The following is a 19,653-nucleotide window of genomic DNA, read 5'->3' on the forward strand; positions in this document are numbered from 1 at the left end:
AATTAATAATGCATTGTACTATGTTAAAGTTCCTATTTCACAGACATAAGTACAGCACACACGTTTCACCCTTTGGTACTCGGGCAGCTCACCTTCCCCATGTGTCAAGGTGGAGCTGCTCTGGCTAATTCAGATCAACTATCAAATTCCTGTCTTACTGCAAAAATAGCTTATCCCATTTCCAAGTGCCAGGTAATATGGGGCAAGTGCCCTCACAAAGACCAAGGGACCCCAGAAGGACTTGGGCAAGTCCTTCTCCAGCTGAAGGCAAACTACAGCAGCCTGGACACTTTCCAGCCAGCCTGGCAGCACATGGGTGCAGGAAGCAGCCACGGAGCAGCACAGAACAGGTACAGCTGTGTTGCCGGTGCTGGAAACTGTTAAAATTGCTGGAAAATGGAAAACTGCTTGTGTCACATGACAGGTAATTAGTGATGAGTCACAAGGATGACTTCAACACCAGACATGAGAGAGGTACTCCTTGGTCAGGCCTTGAGTGACACCTTTCCTAAAGCTCTCCCTTCAGGACTAGCTGTGCTGCAATTTGCTGTGCTATTGAGCACAGAAGAGGACAGCCTGACTGCGTTGCCTCTCACAGCTCTGAAGGTCCAAAGGGTGCAGTCTCGCACACCTTGTGAGGCGAGGGGCATGCTGCTGTACAGCCCTTCTGGAGAAGGGATGGGCAGAAGTGGTTGCAGCTGCTTCCAGCAATAGGAACTTGCAATAGCTTTTTTCCATTCCCTTAGCAAGGGCAGGGGGCTTCTACCTGTAGGAGACCTGCTACTAGAAATGAGGTTTTCTACAGCCTGCCTTAACAGGCCTACAGGGTGCTCAGTGCTTCCCAGGGAGAACAGATGGTTATTCCCTGCATCTCTAGCACTGCCTACAGCATAACTATCACATTTAGTGTTGCAAGCCCCTATTATCTGCCTTTTGAAACAAGGCTTATCTTTGCTCCTTTGTTTATGTTTAAGGATAGGACAGGTTAGCAGCAGAACCTCAGCCAGCACTTATACAACCTTTACTTGGTATGAGTGCCATCCTCCCAGTTTTTAAGGGAGAAACACAAATCTGCCACTAAAAGCTTGTTCTGTTGGCTGTCAGGTTGACTTCGTAACCCCTGAGAAACTATGCCAATCATCAAGCCAAGCAACACAGCTGCTCTGGAACAGCTCAGGTTTTACTCCAGCTGGCACAGATGGATTTAATACTGGCAACTAAAAAAATATGGGCAGACAAAAGGGGAGAGCAGCTTTGCTTGGCTGGCTTCAGTTTTGTCGCATACATATTCTTCAACCAGTATGTTCCTGCCTCCTCCCCACATCTGCCTTTATGCTACACCTAGTTGCCCAGACCCATTTTCTCCCATGGCTCGCTCCTGGACTACTGGAGATTGCCTCCTGCCATACTGCAGCTCAGCCACAGCCACACCCCCCCAAATGGACACTCTCAAGGCCAGAAACCAGCCACCACCACATTCCATCTCAAAGCACTGGCAGCATCCCTGCATAGCCCCCTTTCACCCACCTGGGTGGAACATATACTGTCTACATCTTTGACAAACACAGCTTTTTGTTAGCCACTGGTTAAAAATGACAGAGAGGTAGGGAAAAGGGTACTAAGAGGGCAATCCACTTGGGCAGGCTTCCCTACAGAAGCCAGACTAAAAGCCAACGTACCTCGCTTGTACTTCATACCTTACTTGCACATCCCTGTAATTCACAACCATTCGAGAGGGGGGCAGAGGCAGGCAGGGGGGAAGTGATCTCTGTTTTGAATCTGCAGCAGGCCCAAGAAAGGGCAAGAGCTGTCAATGGCCCAGGCAGCAAGAAAACCCACAGGCCCTTCACCACCACTTCTGCAGTATGCATAGGGTTTCAAACAGCAGGAACCAGCTCCTGCATCTCCTGAAGGAGTGGTATTCCAAACACCCATCCTCCTTCCCAAGCATCTTTCGCTCACCTCCAGTCTACAGCGCACACTGCTTAGTCACATCAGGAGAGCAGAGAAATACAAGATTCATGAAAGCCTTTTTAAGAGAATTTTATTTGAGTGGTTCTTACAAAGATTGTTGCAATATGAAAGTCTTTGTTTGATAGAAATATCAAGCTGTCTTGTCAAACACACTGAAGTAACCCAAAAATATATTTCAGAGCTCACAGAGCTTAAAAAGAGCAAAGATTATATGCAACCAGAACAAAACATGTTTCTGTATTTCCTACCAATTTTCAGACTCTACTGAAATCCTTCAACTGTGCCACACCACATACATAGAAACTTACTGGAAATGCAGAGATTGTTTTGTTTGGAAACTTAGACACACCTCACACAGTATTTACAAAGAAACTTTTACAGATACATTAATCAAAAGTTACCATCAAGAAATAAAACCCTTCAATCCTTCTATTCTTACCAATTATTCAGCACAGAGCAAGCTGAGTGGCTGCCTAGAGTCAGCTTTCAGTAGCCTTTTGAATCTTCTATTTATACAAAACACTAAGTATGTCCCTTCATAAAGTCTGTCTCTGATATTAACCTTTAGCAGATCACCTACATTTAGTGAAATGTAAAATGTAATTGCTGCATTAAAAGAAAGGCTTGTGAAACATTAAAAATGTCATCATGTCCCATCTGCCTTTTACAGAGAACTTGTTTTCTATTAGCTACTTCTCAGTTCCTACAGATCACCTTAGTCAATGTACAAGAATTACAAGGCAGAACAAGAAGTCAACAGCTTTGTATACAGTGGAAATGCTAGTTAGGGAGAATGAACACACTGCATTTCTGCTTACTTCATTTTATTTTTAAAGGTAGCAGGAAGTGTACACAAAATGACATTAAATCCTTTCCTTTAGTTTTATCTAAATAAAAGATAACTCAATCTTCCTCCAAAAAATAACTATGTACAAAACTGACTAAATCCATCTTCATCGTCGAACAGGAACCAGTAGTTGGGTTGCAGTCATAGAATCTGGGAAAAGGCTGTGGTATGTTGGAAGAGGTACATACGCTGCTGTAATCATTTTACCTGATCAGAAGATAAAGAAGTTAAATCAGCATTTGGTCATTCCTGCAATTAATCAATCAATGCAGTTCTCTACATGAAATCCACTCACCTGCAAACCACCTCCCATGCAACGCATTTACAGCTGCAATGGCAGCAGCAATTGAAGGACATTTGACATACACGTTGCCCTGTAATACAGAAGTGTTAAGAGTCTATTAGAAGCTTGAGAAACACCCCACAATATCTGTTCTCCAGACACTTCCTTGGTGTGGCTGCAGTGGAAGCAAACCTGCCTCGCTATGCTCCTACTGGCATCAACTGATAATGCAGAATAAGCATGAAAAAATGGGAGTAGTGGACAGTTTTTTTACTGACTGGCATTACCATACATCTTGGCATTAAAATTTTCTAAATAGGATTTTGCAAAACAGACCAAACATTGATTTCAGATCAAGCTCACAAATAACTGATTCCTTATTTGGTCGCAATAACCCTTCCAATGGCTCCTGACTGCAAATCTCGTGTGAAACAGGGAAGTGCAAGGAGTTTGGCTACCTCTACTGGAGGCTAGCCATCAAGTCCTGTAAATCACAAACTTTAACCACAAATGCTTAAATAGATATGCGAGTTCACAGCCTGGTTTTCAAATAAATGCGTTAAGCACTCCCCATTCCCTGGGGCAAGCACATTCAGCACTTCAAGGAAGACTGGTACTGTAAAAATTCTCCAACATGAAAACTTTAGTATGTATCTCAGTCCTCTGTTCCAGTAAAGCCCAAGATGTATCTAACATGAATGACAGACTGATCTTTTAACTTCAGCAGATATCTGAAGTTTTCTGTCTGCAAATTAAGCACTAAAACAGCCTAATCCAGAGTACTGCAATATTCACATTCAACAACTGCAAGATGTACAGATGCTCACAGTAGTGTGAATGCATTTTCCTGGCTACCTACTTAAACATAGACTACTACCAGTAATTTTTGAATCAGATCAGATTCCAGCTGAAACGGATTTTACAGGAAAAGAATATGTTAAGAAACCAAATCCAGCTTTCCCTTTAGCAGCCTTCACCAGCCTGTACTAACTGTACAGTTAGAAGTGCTAACTCTTCTCAGTGCAATCTAACTCATTCCTTCACAGGGAGAAACACGAGATTAGGGGCTCATGGTTAAGGGACTAAGCAACCAACACACGCAGTTCTGTTCTGTCTCCCCTGCATAGGCATCCAAGCTGCTTAAACCTTGAAATGAGATACAGCAACATTAAAGCTCTGTTTTCCTTAACATACCACAGTGTAGACTGGTGTGGTACATGAGACCATGTATTCAGCTGGGACTGCAAAATTTTACCCACAACAAATTACACCTTCATGGCTGATTACTGATGGCCCTTAGCCTGGGAAGTATGGCTGTCTGGGAAATAACCCTAAAAAGATGGGTGATTAAACACTTAAAAGATAATATTACCAGAATCTAATCCTAGAAAACAGCACAGCACAGTGGAAACTTCAAATACAGTGTTTTTAAATATGTGTGGGTATTTTGTATCTGGGTCATTGCTATTCTGTATGAAATCTGTTTTGTCACAGTAACAAACAGCTAACTCATGACATAGTAGCTGTAGGTGTTGTTTTTTTTTTCTTTTAAATCCACTTGCTAACATGAGCCACATATGCAGCTCTATGTGCTCAGAACCTATGGGAGGTATGTTGCGGGCTGTTGCATTCTTTGGGGTTTGGGGGTGGTGGGTTTTTTGGGGTCTGTATGTTTGGTTATTTTGTTGCTGGGTTTACTTCTCCCCTCCCTACTCCCCCATCTGCTGAGGGACACTTTGTTTCCTCTAAGATAGTAATAGACTAAGATAACTGTGGGAAAGGTTTCTACCTCCCATTAGCCCAGATTAAAAAATGCCAGGGAAGACTGTATGTTGTTTTATGTACTAGACTGCAGCTCATCTCTCATCTAATCTCTCGGTAATCCCCATTAAAGGATTTCAGGTGACACGAGTCTTCTGTAGAAGCAGCACAAGATAACAAAGGTTTCTGAATGCCAAGTGCATTACAGAGCAGAACAATCCCATCTGAGCAATACTGACAAGGACAGTAGTGTAGATTTCAGCCTTGCACAATCAAATGGAACACAACAGAACACTTCCAAGGTCTGATGGCTGGAAATTAATCTGACTACAAGAGCATTTGAAACCTGTGCTTCAGTTTGGGCTGTAAATTCCATATAAAAAGGGTTCTAAGCCAATCTGTATTTACAGAGCTTCCACAGTTTATATTCCAAGAGCTGAAGTACAAGGGAAGAGATAACCAGTCTGGGGATTGCATAAACAAAGTGAACACAGAAGAAAAATGTATTAGCCTTTTTAAGATGCAGGCTGAAGAGTCCCTCAAACAGGCGCTAACCTGTAACTAAGTCTGCATCAGTAGCCCTTTTTCTTCTCCTCCCCGTTATAACTGCAGACACTTACACTACTAGCGAGCACAACTGTTCGCAAGTGTGGTATTATTAGGCGGGCATTTAACCACATCTCAGGTACGCTGGAGCAGGGTGTCCTTTGTGCTAAAGCCTGTCTTCTCCAGAAACAGAAGAAACTGGAAGTCCCTGGCTTTTGGGAAATGCACAGCTTAAGGGAGAAGCCAAATGCCAGAATGAAAGTGGTTGCTACTCTTCAGCCTGCGTTTCCACAGTAATTTCAGCTGTGTAAAACTCTAAGAGGACTGCAGCACCAGAAAACTGCTCTCATATCTGCATTCAAGCTACACACAATGGTTCAAAACAGGGGGGAACCACCTATGTTCTGCAAAAACTGCAAAGCAACTTCAAGAAATTTAGATTCAGTTTAGAAAAAAAACCCACAACCCAGCAGTATTTATTTATTATGCTCCCTCTATACACTACAAAGCAACAAAACTCTCAACATACCTGAGCTGAGTTTTTGTCTACATAGATGTGGATAACTCCTCCATGTTTGTTACACTCCTCAATCACATCATCTTTAATTTCTGTATCCCAGCCAGCTTCTTCTTCACTATAGGGGGTGGAAAAAGAAGAGGACAAAGATGGAACTGTTACCACTTAAACAAAACCCATGCTAAAAGTCATCAAAATAAGCTCTGCAACATTCCGATTCCTTTCTCAGATGTTAAAGTCATCAACAAATGCCAAACAGAAGCACACAACGGTAAATCACTTACGTTTGAGGATTAAACATGTTGGAAAGCTGGAAGCACTGTGTTGCAAGTGGTTGTACGGAAGCAGCTGCAGCCAGAACTGTTGTAATAGGAAAAGAAAACAGTACCAAATCTAAGAACCTGCTATGCATGGCTCCAATTTAAATCAGTATCTTTACCTATTTTTTAAAATCCCAACATTCAGCAGTAACAGCGGAAGTTTAAACAGAAAACAAAAACCAGGAAAGCAAAACTCATAACTAAACACTACATATTATAGAGAAATTTTTAATTGATCAATGCAGAAAACAGCACAGATGCACTACAGTTGAAGCTGAAAAGTGATAAGATAACCCCAGGCACTTTTTCTGCATAGATTTTCAGTATTAACATTTAAACGCAGATATATGCATCTTCACATGCATCTAAAAATTCTGCCCAAGTTGTATGCCAGCAGCACCTTTAATTTTTTTCTCCTCTTGGAAGTCAAGCAGCAGCTCAGGGTGGAGTGACACCACCCCATTAGACTGCACAGGAGTGACGTAACATCTTAGAGAGTTCTCAAAATGTATTTTAAGCATGTTGAATTATCCTTCAAAAAGTGTATCTATACTTTTGTCCCCTGGAAACGCGTAATTTAAGAAATACTTGACGACTAAAATTTTAAACATTTTAGCTGTAGAACAGATTGATACTCTTCCCCAGTAACTGTGAAATTATTTGTCATTTATTGTTGCTCATCACAGTACATCTTATTAAAGATAAGCACAGTCCTACAGGCTGCAAGCTTCTCCTAGTTTAGTTGAAATAAGAGTCACCTTCTCTGTACATGTGCATGCATTAAGGTTTGGCCCTCAGAGTAAGATGATGACTAATCCTGGGACAATAACACCAACCTCCTGATTCTCAAATGACTCCTCTAGTCCCTGCCCTGAAGGCAGTAAAAAACCCCAAACTCAACCACACTAAACCCATAAAACCCACAAAAATACAAACCCACACATTTTCTAGGACTAACATATGGCTGGGGAACATTACCAACACTGAGGAAATGCTACAGAAAGGCAAAAGTGTTTTCACATACGTTGTTATTTTCAGTCAATAATCAATATATAGTATGATTGCTACAGACAAGTACAATACAGTTCCTCGGGCTGCTGGCAAACTATACCAGAAGCATTTAATTTATAGACATCTGCAACAAGAACTACTTGTGACAGGTTATATCAAATGCTAGTTTACCTTCATTCTGCTGAGATAGTCTCGTTTGCAAATCTAAAGAAAAATATACAGAAGTTGATTAGTGTGCTTTCTAGCATTATTGTATTACCTGTCAGCCAGGTGGCTCAGCTTGTATTTTTGTGGTTAAGAGGTTGTTCAAGTACCTCAACCCACTCTCACTGTTCCTCTCTAGCTGTGAGTAGTTTCACTAGTTTCAACTTCTCAGATAGAATATTCTGTACTTGACAGAAATTCCAAGACCAAAGGTAAGCATACTTTAAAAAGAAACAGTACCTTAAAAGGAAAGACATGACCATGTCCTTTAATTCAATACTATCATTTCCACCTTGCCTTTGCTGTGCTTGAACTCTTCGTAAGATGTTATTTTGTTTCACAAGAAAGTAATTACAGAAATCCTTACAAGCATTAGACATTTGGCATCTTTACCAACAGAAAGCACTTATGCACAGTTACCCAAACATGACATTTTGAAAGCAGTTATCAAATTTAATTTTAAGTAGATTAAGGTAGTATTTCACCTGTTATCTTTTCATATAAATGTCGTAACAACATGAGTTAGTTTGGCATTTTTCAAACTCAAAACATATTCAAATGTTAAGAACATATAATTTGCCAAGAAAATGCTAATTACTTGTTTAATAACATACAACTGACTTTCTACCTACTTCCAAGTATATGACTCCAATACTTAACATCTTTAAACCACAGAAAAATTCAGAATGCAAGAGATCTTAAGCATGAGCCTCTTCATTTATGTTCCAATTCAATCTACACAAACACAAGGAGTCAGAACCATCACCTTAATTCACTTGTTTAGCAAGCAGTGAAGTGCTGGACCCCAAGTAAGCTTCCAAGCTTACTGGGAAATACCTGAATGCATCAGTTATCAACTTTCTAATAAAGCCTCCTCCAAAACACTGGGGGACCAACAGGAGTGCATCTTTTTTGCTCTAAGTATTAGGCAGTGAGAGTCCCAAAGACAAGTCTTCCTCAAAGTTGCCTTCCCTAGTGACTTGCACAGAAAAACACATACATACTCAGAACCATGCAGAAAAAGTAAGAGATGGAAGGAACAAGTTCTGAAGGCTGAGCTGTAGCAAGAATTCGTTATGTTTAGCATGTTTTCCCTCTGGATCTGAACACAAAGAAATCCTCAACTACAGAGTAAGAAATGTCATAATGACCAAGACTGTCTCAGCTTGTATTCTCCACAGAGGCTGCATGGATTTGGCCAAATCCATGCAACTAATTACCTAGCAAATTAGTATCCAAACTTCTTTTGCGAACAAGTGTATTTAAAAAAATTGCAAAAACCCTGATCTCATAAATCACTCTAGTTAGATGAGAGCAGAAACTTTCCCTCTGCAATTTTGACACAATTGCACATACACATCATGTACAGCCAAGCTCACCAAATGTCAGCCTGGGGCTCTATAGCCAAATGCTCCAGGACACCTGCAACCAGATCTGCACAGATTCTCAGTTCCAGTTCTGTCTAGGGCCAAATCTCAAATTGTTATAGTAAGATCAGCTACCAGTATCTTGGAGCAACAAGTTTCATGGGTTAATTATCTACTACCTCTGAAACATAACCCGCAGTCCATCAAATCTTTCATCAACTAACTGCATTTTCCTGTTGCTCACAACTGAATAATGGTTCTCTCTCCCACTGCTAAACGCACTCAGAATTTAGAAATTCATTGTCACTCTTCACTTTCAACTCTTAATTCTTCCCTATGTGTCGTTTTAAATAGTATACGGAAAATAGAATACATCTGTCAAGTACAGATCAACGTAATAGCAGTGACTTTAGCATGATGTTGTAAGCATGTGCTTAGTACAGAGAAATCAGGAATACAGAAACATTTATCAAAGCATTTTGTGTTTTAAAACAAAATTAAGTTGTGGTTTATTTTGAAACACAGCTAGCTTTAAATAAGCAAAAGCCTGCCAAGTATTCTCCAGTTTAAGTAATTACTTGCAACAGTAGAGCAGATCAAATGGAGGTCCTGCACATTAACACCTGTTCATCCCTCTCCTGCACCACACTATCTCAAATCTTCTTCAGAAACAGATAGTTCCTTCTCAAAAATAAGGAATGTTTTGTCCCACAAAGCATTAGAAGAATGCACTATTGCTTTGTGGTTATTTTAAGACTCAGATTTTCAGACAGTATTTACTAGAGAACAGAAAGTATGCAGCTACAACTGTTTAGCTTAAGTTCTTTTTCCTGCTGGATATTATTCCCCTGGAGAAAATTCAAAGTTCTCAGGTGTCCCGTGAAAATAACCCTTTAGCTTCCTGATTTTAGTTTGATTGAACCCACCTTGAACATGGCTGACCAAAACTGTACACGAATGCATATGTGATCTCAGATGCTCAAGTACACTACCTCTAAGAACACAGTTGCCCTTTCAAACATGCATCACCCTGACAGCTCATATTTACTCACTGATAAACAGTAGTATTCAGCTAATTTCCTCCTCCTTGACAATCTTTCACTGCTAAGCTCCCCAAATTATATAACTAGAATTTATTTCGATCCTGAATAGATGAACAATGCACAACACCCCAAGAAACCATCACTTCCAGCATCTCCATATTTACTCACCTCACTCCTACTATTGTTGACTATTGTTATTTATGCAAATATTAACCAGTATCAGCCCAACACCTGAACGTTAGCTTCAACAACAGCTTCTAACCTTCTCAGGCTTCACCTCAAAAAACCCCACTCCTCTTCCTTTGAGCCAGCTTTCCCACTCCCACCCCCCCTACACATCTTGTACTTCCCAATGCTCTAGTTTAGTAACTTCCAAATGACACAACTCAACAGCAGTTGAGAGAGATGAGTTCTACTACTGTTCCTCTGCCTAGGAAAGCCCATTTTAGCAAAGATTTTTAATCTTTAAATGCTATACTTTAATAACATTCTGCAGTTTGCCCATGTTTAGTATGACTTTTGAATAAGTGAAGTCAAGAGTAACAGGACTGAAAACCGGCCAGATTAATTCTAGACTGCCTTCACTTAGAGAGAAGAAAATGTTCCAGCTGTGTCACAGACTTAAAATATTTATTGACAATACCAGATATCAGAACTCTATTTTATATACCTATTCCTCACAAATTTGATGGGAGTTTTCTTACTACTCTGAACTGAGTATGTTCAGCTATTACTTTTAGCTTTGCTTCCACCTTGTGAGTAATTTCCTTTTTTTAAAAAAAAAAAAAACAACCAAAAAACCCAAACAAACCTATGTCTAGCTTACCTTCCTCAAATTGCAAACTTTATGACCAGTGCCCCTACTACAACCCAAGACAATGAGATTCTTTTGAAACATCTCAGGAATATATTTTTTTCCTTCAACCTCAGCCCTGCTTCCTTTTTGTTCTCTTCAGGAGTTGGTAAATCTTTAACTATGCTTTCACGTCTTTTACAAGGTCTAACTCAATCTGACTGTTGGCAGGTAATTTTCATTTTATCTATTTCCCAAACTAAAAATCTTGGTTTATTGTCAGTCCTTTTTCCTATTCTTCACAGGCTCTGTGCTCATTCCTTATTTCTTTCAAGGTAGTTAACCACCCAGTTCAGTGTGGAGCCCATTTCTAACAGGACTGTTTCTTCTTTCTGTGGAAGACAGATCCAATACGGCATTAACAATTTGGAACCGAAGAAACATTCGACATCCTGCCTGTTCAAATACTCTAGTTAGACCAGATAACTTTATTGCCCTGTTTCTTCAACCACCACTTTTGAAATCAGAAGCCTTAGTTACAGACCTGTTTTGTTTATCCTTCCATTTAAACTTGAGCAACTAATGATCTCTCAAGTCAATGGTCATTTCTATTCTCATCCATAACATCTCCATTACTTACCAAAATGAGTTTAAAATAGCATCCCCTCTTCATGAGTCAGTGAGTGTTTGATGAAGAAATTTGTCGGATATCACATCCAGGAATATCTGGGCCCCACCATTATTACTAGCATTTCTTCTCCAATCTGTATCAGGGAAGTTAAAGTCTCCCATAATGACATAATTCCTGGTAGTAATTTTCTCTAACAAGAGTAAAGAGATCTTTAATCCATAACCAAATCTCACTCTGGGGATAGCTCATGACTATGGTTGGAAAAAGATAAAGCTTTTTACCAAGTTACTTAAGTTGCACATCTGCATTATTCCTTTTGTACAATACAAGTAGAATAAACAGTGCTGTTCCTACCAATTTCTACAGGTACTAAACATGCATACTCTTCAAAAACCCGTATTCTGCCTTATCATTTATTCCTTCACAGCCATGTTGTCTCATACTGATTCCATGCTATCCCAACAGTTCAGCTGTGTCAGACAGTTTTGGCCATGTTCTTGATTTGGGGAGTCTGGATTTCTTTGGCTTGTTCATTTCAAATATGGGGGTGGGGAAAAGGATTGGCATTTTATTTTACAACTATTTCTGTCACAACACTTTATCAAGCACATTAAAGGTGATTGACTTCAGTGTTGTTTATCCATCCTTCTCTTTCTGGACTAGATAGGAGAAACTATCTTTGTCTTTTTCATCTTTTCCTTCTCAAATAGAAAAACCTCAACCTTTCTTCCTCAACCCAGATTTTTCTTTCACTAGCCAGTTCCTTTTCCTTCCAAGACTGTTATCTATAAGAAAACCCTATTGCATTCTTTTAGCAAGTGTCTGCAAGTTTCATGTGTATGCTCTTCTCAAAACTACACCTGAACTTCAGTAACGTGATCCAGGTGTTATCTTAAGACTGAATCACTTGTCACAAACTCTGCCGGAAGACAAACCAACCAATGCTACCTATTCTTTGTTGATTTCCTAACACTTTTCACACATTCCAGCCCCAAGTTATTTGTGATATTCAGGTCTTTTCTACTGCTATGACAGTTTCATGCCCTTTATTCTCATATTAATAAAAAACTAAGAACAAGACATTCCACTGTACGTTACTTATTTCCTCTAGGACACTACTCATTGCTCCAGTTCTGAAGCCCTCTTGAAGAGTTTTGTTGTTCAGGCCACCTATGAACTAGCAGCAGCCATCATATGCTCAGCATCATTCCCTCTCACAACAAAATAAAGTCTCAGTGACACTTCCAACATACCCACTTGCAGAACAGTCAAACTATAGCAAATTCCAAGCAACACACAAATTCCCTAACACAGTGTCCTTCCTCACCAGGACACACACTGTATAAACCTAACACTACCATAGTCTTAGTTGCCATGTCTCCCATGAACCTTCTTGCTTCTGGCACAGCTGTTTTTTCAGAGGGGTCAATCCCCTTCGAATTATGAGCCTACCAGTTTTAAGAGTCAACATTTACACTGCAGTAGAACATAAAAGTCCCCATTAGTACAGGGAATAGTAAAGATAGAGATGAAGGTTTGGGATGAATTAAGTAAACAGACTTGCCAAAAAAAATGCTAAGTGAATCACGCCCATCAAAGCTGTCATACACTGTCACTTTTCATTTGCTCGTGGATTTGCAACATTTTACAGTTTGTAAAACATGCTGCAATACCTATGTTCCCATTTTAAGAGGTCACAAAATACATTTCTGTATCTTGTCTCAAAATTATAAAGCATAAAGTATTTCTGAAAAATAAAACGGCTAATCATTTCTTACCTGCCACAGCTCCAAATGCCAAAGATCCACTCATCTGCAGAGCCTGCTGTGCAGCTGGGGGAATCTGCAAACCAGTACCTAAAACAGAACGTGAAAGTACCTTGCAGCAAGCACTTTTCACTCAGTTAGGGATGCACTAACATGGGTATCAAAAACTGTTGTCAAAAGTTTAAATACACCATTCCATGCATTCAGCATAATATTCTGTGGGGTATAATAATTCAAATCCTGTTAACTTCTGTATTTTCACACCTCTATTAATCATCACACATACCTTCTGCAAGTCTTGCCATCAACTGAAGGCGACCAGTTGTTCCCAAGTCAATTCCAGTCCGTTCCAACTCATCACTGTCCAAAAATGAACTAGCACTGGAAGCATCAGTGCGCTCAGTTACATGTCCAACTTTCATTGGCCTACCAGCCAGCTCAAATCCATTGAGCTGCTCCAAGGCCTTCTTGGCACACTCAGAGTCTGAGAACTGTAGATTAGAAAAACAAATTCAGTAATACTGCCTACAGGATTCAGCAACAATTCTACTGCATGTTAATATCCAGAGTTATGTAAACATGAGAAACACTAAATTTAAGGTAACAATAGCTACAGGCCAACTTAAATGTGCTCCATATTTTCCATTTAAACCAAACACACACAAGTTTGTACATTTATTTTCTCATATTTAGATAAGAATATATTTAAATATGTATTATCGTTGGAGTTAGAATTATCTAGATCTTGCAATCAACAGAAGTCATAACTACAGTTCTCTTTCAACACTTTCCAAGAATGACAGTCACCTCCTTTGTAACCTTGTCACTGCCATACACTTACTGGCTATTCCTAACAGATATTGTGCTTTATGCTGCTTAACACCAAATTAAAAATACAAATATTTTGTCACCGTTAAAACCATCAAATATTAGCATACATTTAGTTTGGTTTTATTTGTCTCCAAGTGCCAGATGATCCAAACAAGACTTTCCCCCCCCCCCCGCACCCCCCCCATGACAGTCAAGAAACCCAAGTTCACAAAATTACGTACCTGAGGGTAAAGAGGAAAGATGTTTTCAACTGATTTTAGCCTCTAAAATTTTACTTCCTCTAAAAAGCTCAAATTCAATAATTTTCACAGCACTGTGAAAATGCCAGTCTTTACTAGTATCTTTGCCTGCAGAAGACAGCATTGCTTTACCAGGCAGTGATTTCAAAGTACACTATTCCATTCTGAACGTGTGCATTGTTCAACCACAACACGCACAGAGGGACTGGCAGAAACAAAGAAAAAGGCCAGTGTTGCATGCCCTGCAACATGATGTTTCTAAGCTGAGACTTAAGATTACACTCAAATTATCTAAGTTGTCTGGCAATTCTAGTCATACCGTAATAAATCCATATCCTTTTGAGCGTCCAGTTTCACTATCCATCATCAGCTGAATGCTTTCGATCTAAAAATAAGAATAAAGCTATTTATTATCAAGACATTTTGGAGCAAAGCACAAGATACAGCCTTGCCAAATGTACACATACGAATGTGAAATAATTTTTTTTTTTTTTTTTTTTTTTACAAAAAATAATCCGTTCCTCATTCCTTCCTCAAGTCAAAATTAGTGTATAGGCAACCAGATACTTATATGATACCAAAACAGAAGCATGATGTACAATTTATCCTTTTGAGTCCAGCTACAGGCAGAGGCTTGGTCCTGATGCAACATTCCAGCAGACAATGAGCATGCAGACATCATCAAATCCTAAGTGAAACACTATAGTCATGGCCTCTTGTATGCTGCGAAACTCCTTTTTACCCAGTAAGAAAAGTTGCATGACTTTGACCAGGGGCTTTAAAAAAAAAATAAAAATGCATATTTGAAATAATTATTGGCATATGGGAACTCCTTGAAGTTTAGAGTTACCGAATTTAAAACATATTAGTAACTCAACCATAAGCCATCAAACAGTGTTTGGAAGAGACGGCAACACAGAAGTAAGAGAAATTTAGTTCTTCAAGACCGGAGTACATCGAATCAAGAAAAGGCAACACTTTCACAGCTCTACATGTAAGCCTCCTAAACTACATTAATCCCACTGCCAGACCTTGAGAGAAAACAAAACAAGAACACCCATGGAGATTAAAATTTAATGAATTACTGCAATTTTGCAGGCTTTTGCACAACAGAACTAAAGGTATACACATACTGAATCCGAATAAAGCCCCTGACAAAGTACTGTTACAGTATGTATGAAGCAGGGTTAATATCCAAATGGGGGGGGGGGGGGGGAAATCAATGCACTTAAATAGAAAAAATAAATTTTAAAACCAAGCAGCATATTAAATATATTACCTTTTCCCCTAGGTAATCTAGGTAGTAATGATATACCCATGATACCTTAGCACAGTGGGGCTAATATTTATTATAACTCCCCTGGGAACTTCAGATTTGATCTGCTCACTTTCATAACTCTCTCTGCAAAAACAATACTATGCAGCAAACTGGGGCCTAATGATCAGGAGTAGAAGGAGCCTTCTGTCAGAGCTGTATGGGATATACCCTAGATCACTGTAGTAACATGAGCTGAATCTTCAGCAAAAATCCTATGAAACAGATGAAACCATGACATGCACAGTGAACAGAACTCAGACCTGATTCTGTTCTTTGTGCTTTAACCTATGATATGCAGCCCCTACTCACAATCACATAGCAGGGGGCAGATATTTACATGCTACAGAAGCAGGATATGACACAGGGATTCATTCCTTTTGTTTTGTTTTAATAATTTTAGGTACTCACTGAATTCTCAGTTTTCCTTTGTAAAGCCTACCATTCAAAATCACTGGACCACACCACAAATCAGGGTTCTCATTTGTTCTCCAGTACTAACTATGGATCTAAAGCCTTGTGGATGTAACAAGCACTGAAGAGCAAGAAAAATAAAGAAGTGTTTTTGCAGGTGTGAAGCCGAATTGTTTCCAGAGGTTGAGTGCTCTGCAATTAATCTAGGTTCTCCAAATAAACAAATTTCCAAATTTCCAAGTAAATTTCTGTAATGCAACATGCCAAATTAAAATTTACCCTGCCAAATGGCTCAAAAATTCCTCGAAGCATATCTTCAGTTATGTTGAAGTGTAACGATCCCACATACAGCCTCATAGGACCAGCACTGCCCTTCTGCAGGTTATTTGCCATTGCTGCTGCTCTGTTTTTCTCTGCCTAAGGAAAAAAAAGAAAAACTCACCTTCTATAAAATCTAATTAAAAATCCTAACATAAGCAGTATACATTTACCAGATTCACCAAGATACAAGCTATTTTCTAATCTGCGCAATATCCATCAGACTCACTTAAAACCTACAAAATCCAAGACCACAACCAAGTATAGAGGGCACAGCTTCCAAACTGCACAACCTTATGCAGAATTCTGGCTTCTATCTAGTTAACACTTCAATTTGTACATATGCTGGAAAGCGTACATAATAGATACTACAATCCTGTAACACTGTTAGTTTCCTTATTACTACCTTCTCAACATCTGTGTTTTCAAAATTCATTTATATCACTTTGAAATGCTTTCGTTGCCTGTCAACTATGGGAGGCAAAGGTCCATTTATAATGATCTTAAATAATCATTCTAGTTACGGTTTTCCAAACATTCAATGATAACCAAATTTTCAAACAGTAAGTTTTCCGGCAAGATAGAAGAGGAACCAACTCAACATGAATAAAAATGAGGTTTACAATTCCTTACCTGTGATGCTTGTACTATGATTGGTACACCCAAGACTCTCTGACCAGTTAGTCCTATTGCCAGAGGCACTGAACTAACATCAACAAATTCTACATAAGCAATTCCCTTTGAACGCCTGGAATTTCTATCCGAAATCATTCGCACATCACGAACCTGAAAGGCAAGTACAGAAACACTTTTAGAGAAAAAGGAAAAAACAATGCAGTCCATTTCTCAAAAAGGTATTAATAACCAGAAAATTATTTGCCAAGCCAATGGCTTTGTAATTATGCTGCAAATCTAGAACTGCATAAAGCTATAACGAACATATCCCAGAGGCAAGCTAGCATTAAAAGCTGCTGTTCAAAGTCAAATCTAGGATGCTACTGGAACAGCAGCAATAGAATACTTGCAGCACTGTAGTGCTTTAAGCCAGAAGTTTACAGCTGATGGAACAAAACAAGTTCAAACTGGAGGTTAAACACATTTTTAAATTACACTGTAACTGGCAGATCTATCTGCAAAAGACTGAAACTTCTAAAAAATGAAGTTGTTGGAATCAGAATTGAATTGCCATGTTTTGCAGCACATCATATGCTGAACAATGAACTCCTGATAAATTACATTTTAATGTTGTGTCTTTATGAATTAGTTGGTAGTTTCGCCCTTTTCACCTAGATAGAAAGCCACTTGCTTACAATTCTGCAGAATATTCTTCCTGTACCAGGACAGCATGAAGAAGTATTCAGAATCATTTCAACCTCCCTATTATTTACCTTCCCTACTGTAGAGAAAAATTCTTCCAGGTCTCTAGGCCGAATTCTTGCAGCCAGCTGCATGCAGAATACTGTTCGAGCATCCCTCTCTTCTGGGGTAAGATTATCAATAGGTTCTCTGGAAAGAGGAAAGTTCAGTTAAAAAATAATCTGATTTAAGATAAGTCATCTCTAGGCCATGCATTAAACTTGAAATAATCAGTACTTCAAAACCTGATGGGGGGGAATGCCTGCCATATTAAAAAAAGGCAGGGTCAAGATCTGAAGGAAATACCCCCAGTATTAATATATTTAATTCCTCAACATGACTAAACATCTTGTTTCAACTGTAAGCATTAAACATGACTGGAAATCTGTACAGAGACCACAAAACTGAGGTGCCATTTTGCTACTCTCCAGAACAGCTAACAGTACCACTATAGAACTTGCAGTCAAAAACGTGAGATGAAAGGACAGGAAAACAAAGGAAAACAGGATTAATTACAACACACTATCTTTCTGAACTCTCAGACAAGTAGCATGAACTTTTTGTGGCTTTGCAAACTAAAATCTTACATCTATGCAGTCACCTCAGTCACTACAGCCACCACAAACAATACATCTCTACAAACAGAGCTCCCAGTCCTCATTTTATAGTCTCAGCTTGTTAACCCACAAATAAGTATGAATCATGAGTAATTACGCTCATCCTCGACACCAGAAACACTAGATTAATTTTATTTCAATACTGAGGCTAGCTGAAATTAGATGCACTGCTTTTGAGGTGTTAAAAGCTTCAAAATATAAATTAAGTACAGGACGGAATTAGCATGCCAGATCCTCAACTAAATTTCCAGTCATGTAATAAGTATTTATATTTTTATGGGGGGAAATCACTGAGAATACAGAAGAAAAATTTAAACTAAATTATCTCAGCAAGAGTTTGCTAATAATTAAAAGAACAAAGCAAGATTGGTTAAATTTAACTGCATTAATTTAAGAGAATAATCTCATTAGCAGCTATCTAAATCCAATTCCCTTAAATAAGAAGCCTAAGAATGGATAAGCACCTCGTGGATTTTAAAAGTACCTGGCTTCTCTATAAATAACATTAATACATACTCAATAGGAAAAAGAAGCATTTGTACTATACTCTTCCATTCCATACTTAAGATTCTTAAGTAAGATTGTGCAGAAAAGCTAGCTAATTTAAATGTCAAGTAACAGGGAAAAGACTGAGAATACAGAAACACAAATGTGTTTTGCAAACTGACGTTATTTACAATTGCACACAGTTATTGGCGGGGAGGGGGGGGAATAGACAAGTTTATGACGTGGGGAGAAAGCAATGTATCTTGAATACTCTCCTCTTATGGGCTTTCTGAATGAATCCCTGCATTACTTGTGAGCATAAGCCACAAAGCAAGTAGGCATGCATTATTTCAGCATTACTTTTCCAACTTCAATTGGGAAAAAAAACCACAAACAAAAAAAACACAAACCCAACCCTCAAATGTACATAAAATTCCTACCTAACAGGGCTCTTGTCTTTTCTGAAAGGACTTTTGCTTCTGGAGCGTCGTCTGCTATAAAGAGATATCAAGAAGATAAGAAAAACTTTATCAGTCCGATTTTAAACAAAACCTATTAACAAAGCAATAAAAAGCAGAGAAAACTCAGAAACCTTAATTTGATGCTGTGAGGCAGACCAATCTTCCCTCTGATGGCACTGTTGAATTTTGGACCAGAACTATGGCAGAAGCAAAGACAGACATTACTCACCAGCATACCTGAAATCAGTATTTCCTGTTTGTATTCAAATTCCACTGCAAGTGCTCACCCACCCTTGCACCTGAATTTGCAAACATTTTCCATTAGCAGCACCCACAGCATGCATAAGCTACATGCAGTACTCCAAACCGTAAGGCACAGAATATGCTCCCTGCTCAGTTTCATCTGTATCACAAAATTCCAGAATATGCAGGACTCCAAGTAAGAACTGAATCATGAGCCAGCCAGACACATCGAGCTGTATGTGCAGAATATTCTGGGCTACAGTTACTGCTGTAATCTTCTTTACATGTTTTTTTGTCCACATGCGTATTC

General features: G+C 39.1%; 1 protein-coding gene across 14 annotated transcripts in view; it reads right to left on the reverse strand.

Annotated features, from left to right (window-relative positions):
* Positions 1–2,027: 2,027 nt before the first annotated feature.
* The window catches only part of RBM39 (RNA binding motif protein 39), a 31,850-nt gene continuing 14,224 nt past the window's right edge, over positions 2,028–19,653 (reverse strand). For 9 of the 14 annotated variants that reach the window (XM_056354245.1, XM_056354252.1, XM_056354248.1 and 6 more), the window contains 13 exons: positions 19,232–19,297; positions 19,080–19,133; positions 17,569–17,686; positions 16,814–16,966; positions 16,142–16,279; positions 14,453–14,518; positions 13,350–13,554; positions 13,076–13,153; positions 7,431–7,463; positions 6,213–6,288; positions 5,941–6,046; positions 3,117–3,195; positions 2,028–3,028 (listed from right to left, as the gene is read on the reverse strand). In XM_056354245.1, coding sequence (XP_056210220.1) covers positions 2,928–3,028; positions 3,117–3,195; positions 5,941–6,046; positions 6,213–6,288; positions 7,431–7,463; positions 13,076–13,153; positions 13,350–13,554; positions 14,453–14,518; positions 16,142–16,279; positions 16,814–16,966; positions 17,569–17,686; positions 19,080–19,133; positions 19,232–19,297 — 1,273 coding nt within the window. In that variant the 3' untranslated portion in view covers positions 2,028–2,927. Of the gene's footprint in view, positions 3,029–3,116; positions 3,196–5,940; positions 6,047–6,207; positions 6,289–7,430; positions 7,464–11,306; positions 11,488–13,075; positions 13,154–13,349; positions 13,555–14,452; positions 14,519–16,141; positions 16,280–16,813; positions 16,967–17,568; positions 17,687–19,079; positions 19,134–19,231; positions 19,298–19,653 lie in introns of those variants that run through there. The other 5 variants (XM_056354246.1, XM_056354247.1, XR_008824311.1 and 2 more) reach the window with 5 other exon arrangements.

Source organism: Falco biarmicus, chromosome 10, assembly GCF_023638135.1.
Source record: "Falco biarmicus isolate bFalBia1 chromosome 10, bFalBia1.pri, whole genome shotgun sequence".
NCBI lineage: Eukaryota > Metazoa > Chordata > Aves > Falconiformes > Falconidae > Falco > Falco biarmicus.